Consider the following 22,769-nt stretch of genomic DNA (forward strand, 5'->3'; position numbering starts at 1 on the left):
GACTGAGATAAGCGGGGTCGGGGGTCACTGTGGCCCCATCCAAAGTTGCCCCTAGATAGGGTCAATGTGAAAATGTTCACTTCAAAACGTTTAAATCCTGTTTTGTCATGAGTTGATCGTAGTTAAAAAACCATTTACTGTTGTCGGTATTGTGTTGTTATTGTTTTTGGTTTTTTACATTATAATAAAAAAAAGAATCCCGTAAATCAATGTTTGTTATTTAATTTCAATAATATATTGTTTGTATTTTCAATAATTGTATGTTTAAGCAACTTTAAACTCATCCTTAACGGTGTAGGCCACAACTGGATGCATTCGGTTGTTCTGGCGGTGGTAACAACTGGATGCATTCGGTTTTTAGGGATACAGTATCTTCAACCTAGGTTCCCTTCCACTGAAAACGTGGGAACTCCGCTCAGGTCTTTATTTTACCCCTGCTGTGTTAGGTTACTTGAGGGGGACTTTTATTTTGAACATTTGCTGTATGATTACGTGACCTAAATGGCACTAGCTTCACAATGGTCACGGATTGTTGGAAAGTGCCAACAAATGCGACGGGCAACTTTTACGATAATGTGTGGTTTGTTATGTAGGCCCACTACAATATAGTGTTTTCTCTTATTTCGAGTGGGGTTAGGCCACACGGGGATAAACTGTATTTCTCATGTCGAGGTAGGCAAACTATATTGATTAGCATTCAGATTGTAACGATTGGTGCGTGCCAATATTGTTCAGCGTCTGTTTTACATTATTTGAGAAAACAAGTCGTAGTAAAGTCATGCGCACTGATTTTTGCTTCAATGTTTGAGAGTGAACTCTAGAAACTTGCTTATTGAAAAAAGACGACACAATTGGTGACAGGGTGTTCTTAAGTTCTGGTTAGTCGTAGTAGCCAACAGCAGCTTTGCCATGTCGGAGAGGACACCACTCCTGCACTATCGCCTCTCCACAAGTGTCAATGAGCAGTCGGGGGAGCATCAGCCGTGTCTTCCCAGGGAGGCTGTGGAGCAGTCCCCGGCTTTTTCCAGACGGAAGTCGGCGCACCACAGCCGGCCCAAAAAGCTCTCCACATTCTTTGGTGTGGTGATACCCACCTTGCTGTCTATGTTCAGCGTGGTGGTCTTCCTACGAATTGGTGAGTAACGTTATAGCCTACTGTTATTTATTACAATGCCCACAAAATAGCTTTATTATAGGCCCATTTTGGTAACTTTGAGCCAGTTGTTGCCTGGAAACCCGACGTTGAATTGCATTGAATTCTACATCGGGCAGAAATTAGCGTTGGAATCTGGAAAGTTACTAGTAACTCTCACGACCCCTACAAGCCAGAATGTTAAATACAATTATGTTTTTACGTTAAAATATAATTTTATTCAACATTCTTGAATGAAAAATGTAATGACAGGCCTGGTGGAAACACGTTTCGGCAAACTTTGCAAACGTCGACAAAACAAAATACGTTAGACAAGGTGGGATATTTTTGTTTCGGTAAAATGAATTGTGCAAGATCTAGGTGGAAACGATTTTATTCGCAAATATTGCTATAAAAGCATCAAATCGAAGTAAACGTGGGAGTCACGCGATGACGAGTTAAACTCATCGGAAAGGCATGCAGTTTATTAGACTACAAATACAATTATGTTACGATGAACTTCGCAGGGTGGTGAAAATGCAATGTGATGAGCATAATATTAATTTCCAATAAATATCGAGGGGCTTAATCTGGTGACATGATCATCGATACTTGGCTGCCACTAATAACCGCATCGTGTAGGCTATACTTGCGCTGCGCTGTGCTGTTGGCTAGAACACACGCGCCAAAACCGGAGATGGCAAACTCGCTATATTATTATTATTTTACATTTTTAGAAAACCATCAGTAGAGTTGAAAATGCGATGGAAACGCATTTATTTTTTTATTCGGTAGTGATTTTATTTACATCTTTCCCTCATTTTAAGGTAAATCTTGTTCCGTGAATTGAACTCTCGTTTTATTATGTTGAACATATTGCTTTTTAAATAGTGTAAAGCAGTTTACCTGGTTCTACTCTCATTGGCCATTTTCTGGTGTTTTGTGATGGTCTGGCAGAGCACGTCAACCCTGTTAGTCATAGATAGACAGGTTAGACATAAAAACTAAAATAAAAACTTGTTAAGCTTGCATTTAATTGCACCTCACTGATGCACACAACAAGCTTCCATCCCCTCTGTCACAATGGGATTTATGGATGATTTAAGATAAAACCGTTAACCCTGTAACTTTATTTGACACTTACTATAGTCATTTTTGTTTTTAGAGATGGGAACGTGTTGAAAGTGCTCTTTATGACAGAATTTTAAAATTTTGTGAAATCAAACACTTGGTGGAATTACCCTTTTGCCACTTAAATCCCTTGGTGTGCTACAGTACAACTCCTGAGAGTTGCAGAGATAAAAGTAGGTTCACGGATAGAGCCTACTGTAGTGAGTGCATCCTGGGACAGATTGGGAATGGATTGTTATGGGGTCATAGTCATGATGATAAATGTGTAAATATGTACGCCAACCATTTTCTTACTGGAGGAATATAGTAGTTTCAAGTGGACTAACAATATGGAGTAAAATGTAGTTCTTGCAAGAAATTGATTATTTACTTGCGCTATAACTTCAGTCTCGAGCCGTTAATCACATTCACATGATGCAGAGCTCGAGGTCCAATATCTCTGATGGCAATAATGACATCCGTATCCATAGTTTATTCGCAAATAATCTGAAGATATGTTTACCATCACAGTCCCCATTCGTCACAATGTCTCATCTGTTTTCTTTGTTCAGAGGTGTTTTATTCTATCAGAGTTCTCACAGTAAGTACAGTGGTCTGTCGGTGAGTGTTCTCTCTGGCCTTGGTGTGTTCCACCCTCTATTTTGCCCCGTCTCGTGATGCCTCAGCTGCTGTGGTGTAGACACGCAAATGTTGAACAGCCACTAGTTTGAGAGACAAGAATGCCATTCCACATAACATAAGCACTGCATTATACCTTATATGGAACAATATGGCACTTCTGTTTCAATGCATAGGAGTGGTGTACAGTAAATTGGATGACTTCTGTTTCAATGCATAGGAGTGGTGTACAGTAAATTGGATGACTTCTGTTTCAATGCATAGGAGTGGTGTACAGTAAATTGGATGACTTCTGTTTCAATGCATAGGAGTGGTGTACAGTAAATTGGATGACTTCTGTTTCAATGCATAGGAGTGGTGTACAGTGAATTGGATGACTTCTGTTTCAATGCATAGGAGTGGTGTACAGTGAATTGGATGACTTCTGTTTCAATGCATAGGAGTGGTGTACAGTGAATTGGATGACTTCTGTTTCAATGCATAGGAGTGGTGTACAGTAAATTGGATGACTTCTGTTTCAATGCATGGGAGTGGTGTACAGTAAATTGGATGACTTCTGTTTCAATGCATGGGAGTGGTGTACAGTAAATTGGATGACTTCTGTTTCAATGCATAGGAGTGGTGTACAGTAAATTGGATGACTTCTGTTTCAATGCATAGGAGTGGTGTACAGTAAATTGGATGACTTCTGTTTCAATGCATAGGAGTGGTGTACAGTAAATTGGATGACTTCTGTTTCAATGCATAGGAGTGGTGTACAGTAAATTGGATGACTTCTGTTTCAATGCATAGGAGTGGTGTACAGTAAATTGGATGACTTCTGTTTCAATGCATAGGAGTGGTGTACAGTAAATTGGATGACTTCTGTTTCAATGCATAGGAGTGGTGTACAGTAAATTGGATGACTTCTGTTTCAATGCATAGGAGTGGTGTACAGTAAATTGGATGACTTCTGTTTCAATGCATAGGAGTGGTGTACAGTAAATTGGATGACTTCTGTTTCAATGCATAGGAGTGGTGTACAGTAAATTGGATGACTTCTGTTTCAATGCATAGGAGTGGTGTACAGTAAATTGGATGACTTCTGTTTCAATGCATAGGAGTGGTGTACAGTAAATTGGATGACTTCTGTTTCAATGCATGGGAGTGGTGTACAGTAAATTGGATGACTTCTGTTTCAATGCATAGGAGTGGTGTACAGTAAATTGGATGACTTCTGTTTCAATGCATAGGAGTGGTGTACAGTAAATTGGATGACTTCTGTTTCAATGCATAGGAGTGGTGTACAGTAAATTGGATGACTTCTGTTTTGGTTAAAAGCATAAAGTAACTTGTTCTGCATTTTGACCTATTGTTGAATTTTGCAAGGAAGTGGTAGCATTGTAGAAGTTTGGTATTTTGCCATATGCTATTGTCAGTCTAAACTGATTTTACTGTGTGTGACATTGAAAAACATTTCTTAAACATAACTGGATGCCTTGGCATGGTGTTTTGATGAATAATTACATGATTGTGTAACTTCGCATGGGGAGGAGGGTCAAACTACTGTCTCAACTGTATAGTGAAGGTGAAAGCCATTGAGTATTCCCTACTGCATGTTCTTGTTGACAATTACTTTAAATTCCAAGTTTCAACTTGCTGTAAGATAGTTGTTAAACCACCAAAACCAGTTCCTGTTAGACTTTGAGATGATTTGAATTTGAAATGTTAAACCATAGTGTGGTCCTTGTGTTCTCTCCTCTCCCGTCAGGTTTTGTGGTGGGCCAGTGTGGGCTGTATCAGGCCATAGCCATGTTCTTAGTGGCCTACTTCATCATCAGTATGACCGTGCTGTCGGTGTGTGCCATCTCAACCAATGGAGCTCTGGATGCAGGAGGGGCCTACTGTATCCTCCTCAGCAATACACACACAGCTCCATATGATTGATGTATAGACATGTCATTTCAGGCCCATTAGCTGTACACACACTCCACCTTACAGTGCTCTTTCAGTTTCATTAATGTAGCATTGTATTCCTCAACGTATAGATTGTTTTCACTTTATCTGTAAGACGCATTGTGAGTGTGTGAAAGGAGGATGGGACTGAGTGTCTGTGCCTGGGTCTATTTCTTTCAGTGCCTGATGACATCCACATTTTAAAGGCCTTCACTTCATTATAGTTTCCACATACACACTCTTTCTCTCACATATTGACACTCACTCTTAACTCCTGTGTATCCCAGCCTTAACCCCCTCCTCCCCCAGACATGATAAGTCGTGCGTTGGGGCCAGAGTTTGGGGGCAGTCTAGGTGTCATGTTCTTCCTGGCTAATGTGTGTAGCAGTGCCCTCTATATCCTGGGTCTGGTCGAGGCCATAGTAGCAACCTTCGGGCTTCCAGAAGGTATACAGCCATACTCTCTACCTCTTCCTGCTCTGTTTGCGGGTCAATGTTTATTCGGGTGAATCTTGTCCTGGAGGCAGAGCTTGGTGATTTCCATTAGATAGGCCAGCGGCAAATTTGAAATGGGCAATTATTGTATACATTTATGAAAACCAATAACTTTTTGATCTTAATAAAGGTAAGGCCCTCTCACTTACCTCACCTCCTCTTCCCACCCCCATCTCTCCTCTCCCTCTCCAGATGGGGTGAGCCCAGCGGGTTCCCTCCAGGTGTTGCCAGCGGGGTATTGGTGGTCGTTGCTCTATGCCACCGGCATCCTCCTCCTCTGCTTGCTTGTGTGTCTGGTGGGGGCAGAGATCTACGCCAAAGCCTCCTTCATCATCTTCCTGGTGGTCATGCTGGTGCTGGCCACCATCTTTATCAGCTTTTTCGCTGTGCGCCCGCGCACCATCCTCCTGCCCGCCGCTCCACCCATCCTCAACGGCACGGGGCCACAGCCGCCGACCATGGCCAACTTCACTGGCTTTAAACTGAACACACTCCTGGGCAACCTGGATGGTGAGAAAGGGGGTCTGTCTGTAGTAGTATGTGTGTTGTGCACCAATATAAATGTGTGTGCTTAATGCATGTGTCATTCTAAATAGAATTGCACTTGATTTAAGCTGCAATATGTAACTTTTTGTGTGCCCCTACCAAATTCAAATAGAAGTGTTTTATAGATCTGTCATTTGCATTGAAAGTAAGTCTAAGAAGCAGTAGATGTGTTCTATGTGCGCTATTTCTATGCTTCCTGTTAAGTTTCATTCGTCTTTTGCTTTCGGTTTTGTACACCAGCTTCAAGCAGCTGGTAATACAATATTTTTGGTTTATGGAATGTATATTTCGCAGCAGTTTAGATGGTACAAGATTCTCTACACTATGCTTGCTTGTTTTCTCACATAAACTGTCATTTAGAATTTTAGCAACCAGGAAATGGCGTAGTGATTTCTGCATAGTGCATCTTTATGGAATTTAATATAGCAAAGCATTATTAATGTGAGTGATGTCTCATGTTTTATTTTTTTTATTTGACCTTTATTTAACCAGGTAGGCCAGTTGAGAACACCTTTATTTAACCAGGTAGGCCAGTTGAGAACACCTTTATTTAACCAGGTAGGCCAGTTGAGAACACCTTTATTTAACCAGGTAGGCCAGTTGAGAACAAGTTCTCATTTACAATTGCGACCTGGCCAAGATAAAGCAAAGCAGTGCGACAAAAACAACAGAGTTACAAATTGGATAGAGATACTGGTGTGCAAAAAAGCAACAATAAAAAAAGAACAATATGGGGATGAAGTAGTTGGGTAGGCTGTTTACAGATGGGCTGTGTACAGGTGCAGGGATTGGTAAGCTGCTCTGAAAGCTGATGCTTATAGATAGTGAGGGAGATGTAAGTCTCCACCTTCAGTGATTTTTGCAATTTGTTCCAGTCATTGGCAGCAGAGAACCGGAAGGAAAGGAGGTGTTGGCTTTGGGGACGACCAGTGAAATGTACCTGCTGGAGCGCGTGCTACGGGTGGGTGTTGCTAGGGTGACCCGTGAGCTGAGATGAGGTGGGGCTTTACCTAGCAAAGACTTATAGATGACCTGGAGCCAGTGGGTTTGGCGACGGATATGTAGCGAGGGCAAGCCAAAGAGAGCATACAGGTCGCAGTGGTGGGTAGTGTATGGAGCTTTAGTGACAAAACGGATGGCACTGTGATGGACTACATCCAATTTGCTGAGTAGAGTGTTGGAGGTTATTTTGTAAATTACATTGCCGAAGTCAAGGATCAGTAGGATAGTCAGTTTTACGAGGGTATGTTTTTATAGCATGAGTGAGGGATGCTTTGTTGTGAAGTAGGAACCTGATTCTAGATTTAATTTTGGATTGGAGAATGAAAGTTTACAGTCTAATCAGACACCGAGGGAAGTCAGAACTGTCCTGAGTAGTGATGCTGGGCGGGCGGGTGAGGGTAGCGATCGGTAGCAGAGCATGCATTTAGTTTTACTTGCATGTAAGAGCAGTTGGAGGCCACGGAAGGAGTGTTGTATGGCATTGACACTCGTTTGGAGGTTTAACACAGTGTCCAAAGAAGGGCCAGATGTATACAGAATGGTGTCGTCTGCGTAGAGGTGGATCAGAGAATCACCAGCAGCAAGAGCGACATTGATATGAAAAGAGTCAGCCCGAGAATTGAAACCTGTAGCACCCCCATAGACTGCTAGATGTCTATGGGGGTGCCAGTTCGGAAACTAGATTGCATACCGGAGAAGGTGTGGTGGGATTCGAAATGGTCGGTGATCTGTCGTTAACTTGGCTTTCAAAGACTTCAGAAAGGCAGGGCAGGATGGATATAGGTCTGTAACAATTTGAGTCAAGAGTGTCTCCCCTTTGAAGAGGGGGATGACTGCGGCAGCTTTCCAATCTTTAGGGATCTTAGACGATACGAGAGGTTGAACAGGCTAGTAAGGACAGTTATGCATACTTTATGGTGGCAGAATTGACTTGTTTATTATCTTAGACACACATACACCAATTATAGGTTTAAGCCTCTTGTTTTGCTGAGTGTTTACCAGGGTTGTAATTAGTGGGTATCATAAATATCCTTTGGCTCCCCATTTCCACCATAACCAACCAACCTCACTGAGCTGAGGGATTTATTTTCAGTGTGGAAATCAACCACATGATTACTCTGCTAATCGCCATAACTCAGTCACACTGGCACACACACACACACACACACACACACACACACACACACACACACACACACACACACACACACACACACAGAGCCCCTTCAAAGACCCTTTGTCAACAAAATGACACACTTTCTTTGCCTCTGTAAAGCTTACCCTCCAATGAGAAGTGGGTTAAAAGTCAATGGCTTCATATGTAACACAAACTATACTTGAACCAGCAATGGTGAGAGATGGCATTTTTGTAGTTTTTGAATTCCAAGAGGCATGCATGTTCATCAATTCCATTTTTTTTGTTAAATATCAGAATTTGGGGTGGATTCGGACATGGAGCTGATTGAATTGATTTCTAAATCCGCCCCCCCTTCCCTAGCTGACTATGCTGTGGACTACACAACAGGAACCATGATGTCCTTTGCTACGGTGTTTGCTGTCATGTTTAACGGGTGCACAGGCATCATGGCTGGATCCAACATGTCAGGTAAGAAATGGGTGGAGAGATGGGATTTCTATTTAGCTGCTCAGTTTTCAAAAGGGACGTTCAAGAGTTATCCAAAGGATCAGAGACGTGTGTGTCTGACCTGGTGTTGTGCTGTGTCCCAGGTGACCTGAAGAACCCTAGCTACTCCATACCTCGAGGAACCATCACAGCTGTCATCTTCACCTTCATAATCTACAACCTCCTCAGTCTGATGGTGGCCTGCTCCTGTGACCGGTCAGTCAAACACACACACACAAGTTTGGGCATAATCTATGTAGATGAACACACCTGTAACATGTACAGTGCATTCGGAAACTAATTCAGACCCCTTGACTTCTTCAGCATTTTGTTACAATACAGCCTTAAATTTACAGCCTTAAACGGATAAAATATTTTTTCCCCCTCATTAATCTACACAATATACCCCATAATGGCAAAGCAAAAAATAGTATTTTTTTGTGCAAATGTATTAAAAATCAAAAAAGATCACATTTACATAAGTATTCAGACCCATTACTTCGGTATGATGCTACAAGCTTGGCACACCTGTGTTTGGGGAGTTTCTCCCATTCTTCTCTGTAGAACCTCTCAAGCTCTGTCTGGTTGAATGGGGAGCGTCGCTGCACAGCTATTTTCAGGTCTCCAGAGATTTTTTAGATTGGGTTCAATTCCAGGCTCTGGCTGGGCCACTGAAGGACATTCAGAGACTTGTCCCGAAGCCACTGTGTGTGTAGGGTCGTTGTCCTGTTGGAAGGTGAACCTTCGCCCCAGTCTGAGGTCCTGAGCGCTCTGGTTTTCATCAAGGATCTCTTGTACTTTTCTCTTCATCTTTCCCTCGATCTTGACTAGTCTCCCAGCCCCTACTGCTGAAAAACATCCCCACAGCATGATGCTGCCACCACCATGCTTCACCATAGGGATGGTGCCAGGTTTCCTCCAGTCATGACGCTTGGCATTCAGGCCAAAGAGTTCAGTCTTGGTTTCATCAGACCAGAGAATCTTGTTTGTCATGGTCTGAGATTCCTTTAGGTGCCTTTTGGCAACTTCCAAGCTGGCTGTCATGTGCCTTTAACTGAGTGGCTTCCGTCTGGCTACTCTATCATAAAGGCCTGATGGGCGGAGTGTTGCAGAGATGGTTGTCCTTCTGGAAGGTTCTCCCATCTCCACAGAGGAACTAGGAGCTCTTTGAGTGACCACTGGGTTCTCTGTCACCTCCTTGACCAAGGTCCTTCATCCCCAATTGCTCAGTTTGTCCAAATGGCCAGCCCTAGGAAGAGTCTTGGTGGCTCCAAACTACTTCCATTTAGGAATGACGGAGGCCACCATGTTCTTGGGGACCTTCAATGCTTCAGAAATGTTTTGGTACCCTTCCCCAGATTGGTGACTCAACACAATACTGTCTGAGTTTTACAGACAATTTCCTTTGACCTAATGGCTTGGTTTTGCTCTGACATGCACAGTCAACTGTGGGACCTTTTATATAGACAGGTGTGCCTTCCCAAATCATGTCTAGGACTGTTGCTGTGACAGTATTTCCACCACACAGGTGGTCACGTGTCATGAAGGCAGTCAAATTCCACGTGACTGTTTAGTCACGGTAATTAGGCTTCTCTAAGCTGTAATGCTGCTGATGGTCATTAGTAGCCTACCTAATTTGCTAACTGCCTGGTACTCAGCACTATCCGTCTAATCACTCTGACATCAATGCAAATGTATTTGAAAATATAATCACACTTCATGAGAGCCCATGAGCTCATGTTGTGCAACATTTCAATAGGCTATGCAATTGCATGAGAAAACAGTGATGGCCTCTACTAAAAATAGGAGGATCAGCTTTCTATATGCTAGGCCAACTATATTTATTTCTAAGATTTCTTAAAACGAAGCATGTTACTCATCTTTACAAAAGGAGTATAGCCTACCTGGCTGGCATGAAAATAAACCACGGGCATAAGTGTCCTCAGTTCGCTATTTTAAGTGCATATAGTGGCTTGTGAAGATATTTACCCCCTTTGGCATTTTTCCTATTTTGTTGCCTAACAATCTGGAATTCTAATATATTTTTTGGGGGGGCTTTGTATCATTTGATTTACACAACATGCCTACCACTTTGAAAATACATTTTTGTTATTTGTGAAACGAACAAGAAAGACAAACTGAACTTGAGCGTGCATAACTATTCACCCCCACCCAAAGTCAATACTTTATAGAGCCACCTTTTGCAGCAATTACAGCTGCAAGTCTCTTGGGGTATCTCTCTATAAGCTTGGCACATCTAGCCACTGAGATTTGTGTCCCTTTTCAAGACAAAACTGTTCCCGCTCCTTCAAGTTGGCTTGGTTCCACTGGTGTACAGCAGTCTTTAAGTTATACCACAGATTCTCAATTGGATTGATGTATTGGCTTTGGCTAAACTATTCCAAGACATTTAAATATTTCCCCTTAAACCATGCAAGTGTTTTAGCAGTATGCTTAGGGTCATTGTCCTGCTGGAAGGTGAACCTCCAACATAGTCTCAAATCTCTGGAAGACTGAAATAGGTTTTACTCAAGGATTTCCCTGTATTTAGCACCATCCATCATTCCTTCAATTCTGACCAGTTTCCCAGTACCTGCCAATGGGGAAAAACATCCCCACAGCATGATGCTGGGATGGTGTTCTTGTGGTGGTGAGAGGTGTTGGGTTTGCGCCAGACATAACGTTTTCCTTGATGGCCAAAAAGCTCAATTTTAGTCTCATCTGACCAGAGTACCTTCTTCCATATGTCTGGGGAGTCTCCCACATGCCTTTTTGCAAACACCAAACGTGTTTGCTTATTTCTTTCTTTAAGCAATGGCTTTTTTTCTGGCCACTCTTCCGTAAAGCCCAGCTCTGTGGAGTGTACGGCTTAAAGTGGTCCTATGGACAGATACTCCAATCTCCACTGTGGAGCTTTGTAGCTCCTTCAGGGTTTTCTTTGGTCTCTTTGTTACCTCTCTGATTAATGCCCTCCTTGCCTGGTCTGTACGTTTTGGTGGGTGGCCCTCTCTTGGCAGGTTTGTTGTGCCATATTCTTTCCATTCCACTTGGTGGTGTTGCAGATTCTGGGGCCTTTCCGAACATGTATGTGTGTGTGTGTGTGTGTATATATACAGTGGGGTCAAAAAAGTATTTAGTCAGCCACCAATTGTGCAAGTTCTCCCACTTAAAAAGATGAGAGGCCTGTAATTTTCATCATAGGTACACTTCAACTATGACAGACACAATGAGAGGAAAAAAATCCAGTAAATCACATGGTGGAAAATAAACTTTTGTTATTGACCAAATACTTATCTCAATACTTTGTATATACCCTTTGTTGGCAATGACAGAGGTCAAATGTTTTCTGTAAGTCTTCACAAGATTTTCACACACTGTTGCTGGTATTTTGGCCCATTCCTCCATGCAGATCTCCTCTAGAGCAGTGATGTTTTGGGGCTGTTGCTGGGCAACACAGACTTTCAATTTCCTCCAAAGATTTTCTATGGGGTTGAGATCTGGAGACTGGCTAGGCCACTCCAGAACCTTGAAATGCTTCTTACGAAGCCACTCCTTCGCTGCCCGGGCGGTGTGTCATTGTCATGCTGAAAGACCCAGCCACGTTTCATCTTCAATGCCCTTGCTGATGGAAGGAGGTTTTCACTCAAAATCTCACGATACATGGCCCCATTCATTCTTTCCTTTACACAGATCAATCGTCCTGGTCCCTTTGAAGAAAAACAGCCCCAAAGCATGATGTTTCCACCCCCATGCTTCACAGTAGGTATGGTGTTCTTTGGATGCAATTCAGCATTCTTTGTCCTCCAAATACGACGATTTGAGTTTTTACCAAAAAGTTATATTTTGGTTTCATCTGACCATATGACATTCTCCCAATCTTCTTCTGGATCATCCAAATGCTCTCTAGCAAACTTCAGACGGGCCTGGACATGTACTGGCTTAAGCAGGGGGACACGTCTGGCACTGCAGGATTTGAGTCCCTGGCGGCGTAGTGTGTTACTGATGGTAGGCTTTGTTACTTTGGTCCCAGCTCTCTGCAGGTCATTCACTAGGTTTTGCTCACCGTTCTTGTGATCATTTTGAATCCACGGGGTGAGATCTTGCATGGAGCGCCAGATCGAGGGAGATTATCAGTGGTCTTGTATGTCTTCCATTTCCTAATGATTGCTCCCACAGTTGATTTCTTCAAACCAAGCTGCTTACCTATTGCAGATTCAGTCTTCCCAGCCTGGTGCAGGTCTACAATTTTGTTTCTGGTGTCCTTTGACAGCTCTTTGGTTTTGGCTATAGTGGAGTTTGGAGTGTGACTTTTATACTGATAACAAGTTCAAGCAGGTGCCATTAATACAGGTAATGAGTGGAGGACAGAGGAACCTCTTAAAGAAGAAGTTACAGGTCTGTGAAAGCCAGAAATCTTGTTTGTAGGTGACCAAATACTTATTTTCCACCATAATTTGCAAATTCATAAAAACTCCTACAATGTGATTTTCTGTTTTTTTTCTTTTCTCATTTTGTCTGTCATAGTTGAAGTGTACCTATGATGAAAATTACAGGCCTCTCTCATCTTTTTAAGTGGGAGAACTTGCACAATTGGTGGCTGACTAAATGCTTTTTTGCCCCACTATGTATGTATGTATATATATATATATATATATATATGATCATGTGACCAGATCTTATTTAGGGGCTTCATAGCAAAGGGGGTGAATACATAGACGCACCGCTTTTCCGTTTTTTTTATTTTGTATAATTTCTTGAAACATTTCATTTCACCAATCTGGCCTATTTTGTGTATGTCCATTTACATGAAATCCAAATAAAAATCCATTTGAATTACAGGTTGTAATGCAACAAAATTGGAAAAATGCCAAGGGGCATGAATACTTTTGCAAGGCACTGACATGTATTTTTTCCCCCGCTGACCCTGTGTCAATACAGGTGCATGATAATGGTCCATTCTAAGTCAAATTTCACACACATATTATTTAGTATATGTAAAGACAAGATTCAATCAAGAATAGTGACAATATTATCCTATCACTTGTGAATTATATGTCTCTAGGGAATGATGCCCAGCATAAGAAACAATGCTCTTTTTTTTATTCTTTTTTTATCATAGTCACACACCTCATGTAGCCTAGCCCATGGGCCTATGTTTTTTATAAGGGTTGTATCACAACTAAAGTGGCCAAATAACTTCTTAAAATGAATCACATTAATCTGCTTTACAAAGGTTGTAGAGGCTAACAGGCATACATAAGCAGGCATGGGGGAGTTTCATGGGGGATAGTAGATTGACAGGCTAGTGTTTTTGATGTTAGTTAGGCCTACTCGAATTGTTGGCTGACAGTAAATGTGGACCGTTCTTCCAATCTCTTCAATATCCACCTGGGAATTGGATAAGGACAAATGTAGTTGCGTCCCCGATGTCTCTTCACTTGTAGCCTGTGACAAAGACCCAATCACGTGATGGAGCATCACTCGGGGAGAAGCGCGTAACGGCCACTGGCAGCAAAAGGCATGGATTTAAGGTGCATAACGGCCACACAAAGGGAATGCCGCCATGAAAGTCTAGGCATCAAATTGTGAATGAGTGACTGATGTAGTGTACAGCCTGCACAAAAATAAACAAAGCAGAGCTCATGCCTTTTCAAGCAACTTTTTTCAAATCATCATTAGTCGCGTCATGCAGCCTTACAATGTATAAAAAATCAAAACCTATAGCCCAACATTTGTTCGAACAACTAAAGTTACATTAATAACTCTAAATTAAGCATATAGGAATACCTATTTCTTTGTTAACCGCTCAACACAAAATATGCATGATATGAAGAAAATGCACTTCCTCCAGTCTATTTTATTCTGTTCCATTGTATTCGTCATACTATAAAATAATGCCTCGGAATTCTAAGCAAATCTTGTCAGCTAAATGAACTTGTCGCCTAAAGACATTTTGCATTGCCAGATCGGGACCTAAGGACAACTCCGAGTATGCTATTCTGTTCTTCTGAAATAGACTACATTTTCTTCATATCATGCTTCGTTAGACCTGTCTAAAATAAATACTGGATATATTGTGAAGGTGTAGATGTTCCAAAGTTCTGCATCAAAGTAAAGATACCTTAATCGAAAAGGTCTCAAGTAAAAGTCACCCAGTAAAATACTACTTGAGTAAAAGTATTTGGTTTTAAATATACTTAAGTATCTGAAGTTAAAAGTAAAGTATACATCTTTTCAAATTCCTTATATGAAGCAAACCAGGCGGCACCATTTACTTTCTTTTTTCTTTTTTAAAATGTACAGATAGCCAGGGGCACACTCTAACACCGACATAATTAACAAATAAAACGTGTTTAGTGAGTCAATCAGAGGCAATAGGGATGACGAGGGATGTTCTCTTGATAATAGTGTGAATTAGAAAAATGTTCTGTCATGCTAACCATTTAAAATGTAATGAATACTTTTGGGTGTCAGGGAAAGTGTATGGAGTAAAAAGTACATTTTCTTTAGGAATGTAGTCAACAATACCCCAAAAAACGAATGAATTATTAATTTACTAAAGTAATTTACACCACTGACAGGTGGACTCCAAGTTGTGGAAACATCTCAAGGATGATTAATGGAAACAGGATGCACCTGAGATCAATTTCGAGTCTCATAACAAAGGGTGTGAATACTTATGTAAATAAGGTATTTCTGTTTGATATTTTTATGAATTTGCAAATATTTCAAAAAACCTTTTTTCACTTTGTCATTATGGGGTATTGTATAGATTAATGAGGAAATGTTTTTATTTAATCCATTTTAGAATAAGGCTTTAACGTAACTGTGGAAAAAGTCAAGGGGTCTGAATACTTTCCGAGTGTACTGTATGTTCACATACAGGTGCGCACACCCGATCCAATTCAAACTCGTCTCAAATTTGCACTGAATGAACGACTCACATTTACAATTCATTCTCTCTCCTACTCACACACGTTCTCTCACTCACACTCCCGTCTCTAGCTCAGTGCCAGTGTGCAGTATTGATGTGGCACTAAAGCAAGTGTTGCCAAAGTGCTAAACTGACATAAAAGGACCATAAAGGAGCATTGGAAATCAATACAGCCATAAATTATACTCCTCCCTGTCCTCCCCTCTGCCTGTTTTACCGTTTCCCCTCCTGAAATTGATGTGGTTGTAGTTATGTGTGGTTGTAGTCATTAATGTTTTCATTTGAAACAGTGGTTAGTGGTCGTTGTAGGCTTGTCTTAGTGTGTGTTTGAGTGTGAAATTGACCTTTCACCTTTTCAAATTGGCACCACCTGCTAATCACATGACCTCACGAGAGGGCTGCTTCAATGGAGGCAATGAGACCCTGTTCCCATGAAGTGTGGGTGGGTTGGTTCTTCTATCTAAAGACCTAAAGTCCCCACAAGGATAGTAAAACAAGAATAATGTTCCCTCGTGGGGACATTTCCCACATCTCCATGAGAACAAAGGCTATTTTAAGCTTAGGTTTTAGGGTTAAGGTTACAATTAGGGTAAGAGGTTAGGGAAATGGATGTTGAATGGAAATCAATTTTAGTTCCACACGAGGATAGAATAACAAAACGTTTGTGTGTCCGGGGGCATTCATAGTTGAGTTATGTGGTAGTAGTCATGTGACATTTTACACCACAAATAGAAACGAGAAGTGGAATGAGGAAGTAAGAGTAGATCAGACATTAGCAGCTAGAAATGTACTCATTGACCATGTTTACATGCCCACCAATATCTCGTTATTCGGGATACTCAAGTATTTCGTTTTTTGAGTTAAACATCATATCCCTTTTACAATAACCCCAAAAAAGCTTTTATCCCGGTTATGAGAAACCCGGAGAAGATTCCTGGGACATGCTGATCTTAGATGGGATACTGTGGCATGTCAATATCTTATCCCGTTTACTGTTTTTCGCTGTCTGTCTGCGCAGGCTTAGTTTCACGTATCATGGGTGTTGGGATTATTCTTTTTTCCCATCTGATTATCAAACAAATGACTTAAAAAGTAGGCTATACCTGCACAGTTCCATCCACCATAATTCCATAATGTATTTTGCTGATACACCATAGTCTACTGGACGGTAATAGTTTACTTTCACCCCTAATTTAGATACGTTTCTGGTTATATAATTTTCAGCACTTGGTAGGCCATTTGTCAACTATAGCTTCTCTTCTGTCATAACTGGTTGCCCAGAAGACCAAAATAAGTATTGCTCACCAGAATGTCTTTCATCGATAGAATGAATGCAGTATAATCCAGTTAACATGGTGAAGTTGTCTGTTTTATTTAGGGACCGGGGAGAAAATGCAATAACTCCAGAACAGTGGAATGATGTCCAAATGTCATCAGTTTGGCTGGTTTTATGGAAATGAAAAACTGAGAAAACGATAAACTGTCTCTGATAAGACTTCAGTTCGTCTTGGGTGTATATTTTATCTGGTTGAAATACTGTCTGCTTTGCATAAGTGCAAAAGATAACTTGCACGTACATTCACATTTTCTCAAGAGATGCTGAAAGACAGAAATCCTATTTCTCAACTCCTGTTCTGAAGACACAATTAACATTTGTTATTTTTGGCCTGCTACAAGAAAGGCATAATTATACAGGAGTTAATATTATATTACTCTACATGTGAGAGGTTATAGACCTACAGATAGTGTCTACATTTCACTTACTATTCCATTTAACACATATGAACTTAAATGAGGAATATTCATGGGTTCAGGGATATCAAAAGTGCATGTAAACAGCTTATCCCGAATAAGACCTCAAGCAGAATATGTGCTACTATCTGGAATACTGTGTGCGTGTAAACGTTTTCAGGGATGGATAATGTAGTAGTTGATGAGACTCATCGGAACATGATATCCTAGGTGGTTGATTTCTACACAATCTAGATCATGAGGGAAGTGGCATTCAGGACTCGTTGGGGCACATGTACGTTTTTACACTTTGAGGAAATTCAGAGTATATTTCGATCCATACTTCAGGATATGAACAAAAGGATAATAAGAATGCATTTATTTCTCCAGTAGGTTCAGTTGTTATTTAGCTGTGTCCTTATCTGCTGTGGTTTAGTGTTGCTTTCTTTATGTTGGACAGGGCCTGGCATGCAGTGGAGTGTGACTTTATTGGTCTTAGGTAGATGGACTGAATGGAGGAAATGTACAGGGTTTATGAATGATACTCCCTCCAAGGTCCTTTTATAGTACTTGGTGTCTCAACCATATCTAAACCTTTTACTGAACTGTCTTAGTAGTTAGTGCACCTGTGAAAACACGCTGACTGCTCCTCCAGTAGTACATAGAGTATAGTAACGTGTTGAAGAGGATAATGGGAACTTGACCAGGGGTAAAGCACCATTTCATCTGGCCTGTTACTGGAAACAAACTTTTTACTTCTGGTCAGGGAATTCCACATTGGTTATAACCTCATTCACCAGAAGGGCTGTATAACATCCTTGACTAGAGGTAAACTTCATAAATGCCGATTTTACATTACAAAACAGTTAACCTGTGACCTTCCTTGTGACAAGGGTGTATGTCTATCAACAATATGCCATGTTTTTTGTTGTTGAAAGTAACATGTGGCTGTCTGTTGTAGGATCCAAAAAAGGGCCCAAAGTTTTTCCTATTCAAGTCACTTTTCAGGAAAAACCCATGTCGCTAGTGCATCTGTCACCAAACTAAAAACTTTGATCATATTTCTGATATTAACTTTTAAAGTAAACCTGTCACCACCGTCCCGGTTCATGTCATTAAGAGACTAAATAGATTACTGAGATTAAGTAGGAAGAATGTGTATTAAAGCCATCAGTCAACGTCACATCGAGACATTGCTAAATGCCAAACACCCCCATCGTCGCCAAGCATTGCCATAGCAACAACAGCTCGTTGACGGGAATGCAGTTGAAGGCCGATCACGGTCTGGGTCAGTGATTCTCACTGAAGAGGAACAACTAGAAGCTTTTTGAGTTAGATGTTATTCCCCTTTAGTCAGAAATGGATTAACATGGTAGCAGTTTCCCAAAATATCCAACAGGTGGCGGTCACACCATCTCACAAGATGAGGAGCTCCCTTTGTGTTTCAGACTCTAACATGAGGTCAAGAGGTTTCTTAGGCTGCATTTACCCAGGCAGCCCAATTCTGATCTTTTTCCTGCTAATTGATCTTTTTACCGATCACATCAATCTTTTCACATCAGATTTCTTTCATATCTGATTGGTCTAAAGACCAATTAGTTGGATAAAGATCAGAATTGGGCTGCCTAGGCCTTACTGACACAAACGGTATAACCTTTGAATAAAGCCAAAATGAATTGCTCTCCTTCAGCTAGTTATTCTGCGTTCTTGGTCAAGGCATTGTGTTCACTTAAAGTGGATGTCAGGGAGATTAAGAATGGGTTTTCAGATCTACAGTAGTGTTTCCTTTTGGGAGAGTGACACCTGATGCATACCTGAATAGGTTACAGGTGCATATTTACAGAGTGTGTATGTGTTCTAGATGGTTCTGAGAAGCGTATAGGAGCCCAATGTAAAATATGATGATGGAGGAGGAAGGTCGAGTGCCCAGAGATGAGAAGTCTGTTAACCCTGTGTGACAGGGTAGCCAGTGGTGACATATAGCCCACTGCCAACTCTCCAACCCCTCACAGCCAAGTCCTGCCCAATCCCCCAATATACACTCAGCTTACCGTGTGTATCTTGGTTAGGGACCCGACTGATCTGTGTATCTTACTGTCTTTCTCTGGGTAAGGGACGAGAGAGGGTGGGTGGGTGTGTGTTCATTTACTGAAGGAGTGTCCTTTGGTGTGTATTTGTGTATGACTAACTGCAGCGTGTTTGTGTATTTCTATCTCCTCTATGGATGAGTGGCATTGTAGTGTGTGTGTGTGTGTGTGGTGAATGTGTGTGTCTCTGGTTGAGTGTCTGGTGTGTCAGTGACCTGTTGGCTAATCCCATCCTGCTATTGAAGCTTATGTATTTATTACTGACTAAATAAATGTATTCATTTTGTTCTGCTATCTCCTTCATGCAGCCTGTTTGTGGAAGCTGTACTGTCCCACAAGGCTCTGCTATCTCCAACATGCAGCCTGGTGTGTATGTGGAAGCTGTGTAGTCCCACAAGGCTCTGCAATCACCAACATGCAGCCTGGTGTGTGTGGGGAAGCTGTGTAGTCACGCAAGTCTCTGCTATCTCCAACATGCAGCCTGGTGTGTGGGGGGAAGCTGTGTAGTCCCACAAGGCTCTGCTATCTCCAACATGCAGCCTGGTGTGTGGGGGGAAGCTGTGTAGTCCCACAAGGCTCTGCTATCTCCAACATGCAGCCTGGTGTGTGGGGGGAAGCTGTGTAGTCCCACAAGGCTCTGCTATCTCCAACATGCAGCCTGGTGTGTGGGGGGAAGCTGTGTAGTCCCACAAGGCTCTGCTATCTCTGCTTTTTCTTCTGCTTTTTAGCCCCCCATATGGCTTTTATTAGTGTGTGAGAGAATGTTGTACTGTCTCTCTCATGCCCCCCCCCCCTCCACACACACACACACACACACACTCACACTCACACTCGCTGGCTCGTAGTGCTAGTCTCTTGTCCAGACATTGTGAGACAACAAGTCCAACATTCTCAGTCTGTCTGCTCTCCCTCTGTCTCATACCTATGTTCCCTTGCAATCACCCCACTGCAGAGTGCCAGTCCTTAGCTCTCTCTGTCCATCCTCACATTATTTGCTTGCTGTCTCTCCACCACAGAGATCTCTCTGTATCTCTTGTTCCCTCTCTGTCTGTCTCTTTCCATGGCAGTAGCGTGGTGAAAGCGGTCTTGTCTGCTGGTGGACTTCACCCTCCTACCCTTACTACAACTGGTCCTGTCACTGCCATCACACAGGTAGAGAGATGGAGAAGGTTCTTATGTTGCCCATGTCCTCTGTAATCCTGTGGACCCCAGGAAGAGTAGCTGCTGCATGAGCAACAGCTAATGGAGACCCTCATAACTAAACCACATAAACATAGTATCAGGAAGGAGAATGTAGCCAGAGAATAGGAGAAGGGTGAAGTAGAGACAGAATGAGAGTGGTAGTGAGTGAATGAGAGAGGGAGAGGAGCTCTGCAGGCCTTGTTAGCTATTGATCCCATTTTATACTCCACAGCCTAGCCCCCAGGGAGCACTTAACCATCACACATTCTCTCTCGCTATGTCTCTCTGTATGGCCCTCTCTCTGTATGGCCCTCTCTGCTTGCCTCCCCTCTGTAGTTGGTTCTGAAGCGTAATTTAATAAAATTAAGAAATGGCAAAAGAACATGAATGTATGAATAAACAAATAAGAGTATGATTGAGGGGATCAACAAATGAGGGAAAGAGCAGATGAGGTGTGGAATGAGAATGAGTGTCCAATCTCTCCAGGCTCTTTCACTCATTTAACTGCATTCCCCTCTTAAAAAACCTATTTTCTTCTGTCAGGTGCTTTACTTCGTTCTGTTCTTTATTTCCATGGCAGAGCTCATTCCAGCTTCATGATCCGATCAATAATCTACATTATGGGATGGAGGGGACACCAGGACGGACACACTCACACACTCAAAAACAACCGTATACACACATGCTTCTACAAATGCATAGCTTACACAGACATGTTAATAAAAATGACCATATGAAAGTACCCAACTGTGCATGAACACACACAAATGCACTTATTCTCTCCTCTGCTCTCTCTGCATGGCTGTCACCTCTTCATGATGGCTTTGTTTTGGAGTGCAGATTTGAAAATGTCAAGCCCGTTCAGATTTATACTGCACCCGCCACACGTCACAAGGATTAATAACAAGGCCATAGCACTGACCAGCTCCATCACACACACACACACACAAAACAGTCACTTTCAATGATCCAACCAACACACGAGCATACACTCAAATGGGTGTTATATTTTTTGCTATTCTGTGTGTGTGTGTATTGCTTGTGGAAAGGACCCTTGAAAGTGAATCACTATTAAGCATATGTCAGAGAGCCTGATTAAAGCAATGGCTCATAAACATTTTACTGCGGCACCCGACTCATAACACAGACGAACAATCGCACACACATCAACTAACACGCACAAACCAATCATTGGCATTTCCTAATTTTCGGGGGAGATATTAATTTATCGTGTGTGGCTCTATCTGGGTTTCAGTGTGAAAAAATGGTGTTCAGATGTGTGGCTGGACGGAACAATATTTAATAGGGCCATGATGATAAGTATTAAAACTAGACGACCTGAAAGAACGTGACGGGAGTCTTAATTACAGTGGAGAGTGAGGGAGAATGGACACAGTAGTGGGCAGAGAGGGGGAGCAAGAGAATAGACACTTGGGTGGGGAGCAAGGGAATTGACACTGGTGGGCAGAGAGGGAGAAGGGGATGGAGAAAAGGGACACTGGTGGGCAGAGGGAGACGGAGAAAAGGGACACTGGGGTGGGCAGAGGGAGACTGAGAAAAGGGACACTGGGGTGGGTAGAGGGAGACGGAGAAAAGGGACACTGGGGTGGGCAGAGGGAGACGGAGAAAAGGGACACTGGGGTGGGCAGAGGGAGACGGAGAAAAGGGACACTGGGGTGGGCAGAGGGAGACTGAGAAAAGGGACACTGGGGTGGGTAGAGGGAGACGGAGAAAAGGGACACTGGGGTGGGCAGAGGGAGACGGAGAAAAGGGACACTGGGGTGGGCAGAGGGAGACGGAGAAAAGGGACACTGGGGTGGGTAGAGGGAGACGGAGAAAAGGGACACTGGGGTGGGTAGAGGGAGACGGAGAAAAGGGACACGGGTGGGCAGAGGGAGACGGAGAAAAGGGACACTGGGGTGGGCAGAGGGAGACGGAGAAAAGGGACACTGGGGTGGGCAGAGGGAGACTGAGAAAAGGGACACTGGGGTGGGCAGAGGGAGACGGAGAAAAGGGACACTGGGGTGGGCAGAGGGAGACGGAGAAAAGGGACACTGGGGTGGGCAGAGGGAGACGGAGAAAAGGGACACTGGGTGGGCAGAGGGAGACGGAGAAAAGGGACACTGGGGTGGGCAGAGGGAGACGGAGAAAAGGGACACTGGGGTGGGCAGAGAGGGGGAGCGAGAGAGATTGAAAGAGAGGGGTAGAAAGACTTGGTGGAATGGGGGGGGGGGGGCGGTAGTAGGTTGAGAAGGAGGAAATAGTGGTTGAGGGAGATATATGGTGAGAGTGAAGAGCGGTGGGGAGAGGAGCAGACTTGCTTTACTGATTTTGATTTCTACAGCTCCATTG

General features: G+C 42.6%; 1 protein-coding gene across 2 annotated transcripts in view; it reads left to right on the top strand.

Annotated features, from left to right (window-relative positions):
- The first annotated feature begins 484 nt into the window (after positions 1 to 484).
- LOC109909252 (solute carrier family 12 member 9) overlaps positions 485 to 22,769 on the top strand; it is a 47,885-nt gene continuing 25,600 nt past the window's right edge. The window contains exons 1-6 of one of the 2 annotated variants that reach the window (XM_031795515.1): positions 485 to 1,135; positions 4,632 to 4,766; positions 5,126 to 5,263; positions 5,504 to 5,821; positions 8,292 to 8,465; positions 8,588 to 8,699. In XM_031795515.1, the coding sequence (XP_031651375.1) occupies positions 910 to 1,135; positions 4,632 to 4,766; positions 5,126 to 5,263; positions 5,504 to 5,821; positions 8,292 to 8,465; positions 8,588 to 8,699 (1,103 nt within the window). In that variant the 5' untranslated portion in view covers positions 485 to 909. The remainder of the gene's footprint in view (positions 1,136 to 4,631; positions 4,767 to 5,125; positions 5,264 to 5,503; positions 5,822 to 8,291; positions 8,466 to 8,587; positions 8,700 to 22,769) is intronic. The other variant, XM_020508314.2, reaches the window with a different exon arrangement.

Source organism: Oncorhynchus kisutch, linkage group LG18, assembly GCF_002021735.2.
Source record: "Oncorhynchus kisutch isolate 150728-3 linkage group LG18, Okis_V2, whole genome shotgun sequence".
Taxonomy (NCBI): domain Eukaryota; kingdom Metazoa; phylum Chordata; class Actinopteri; order Salmoniformes; family Salmonidae; genus Oncorhynchus; species Oncorhynchus kisutch.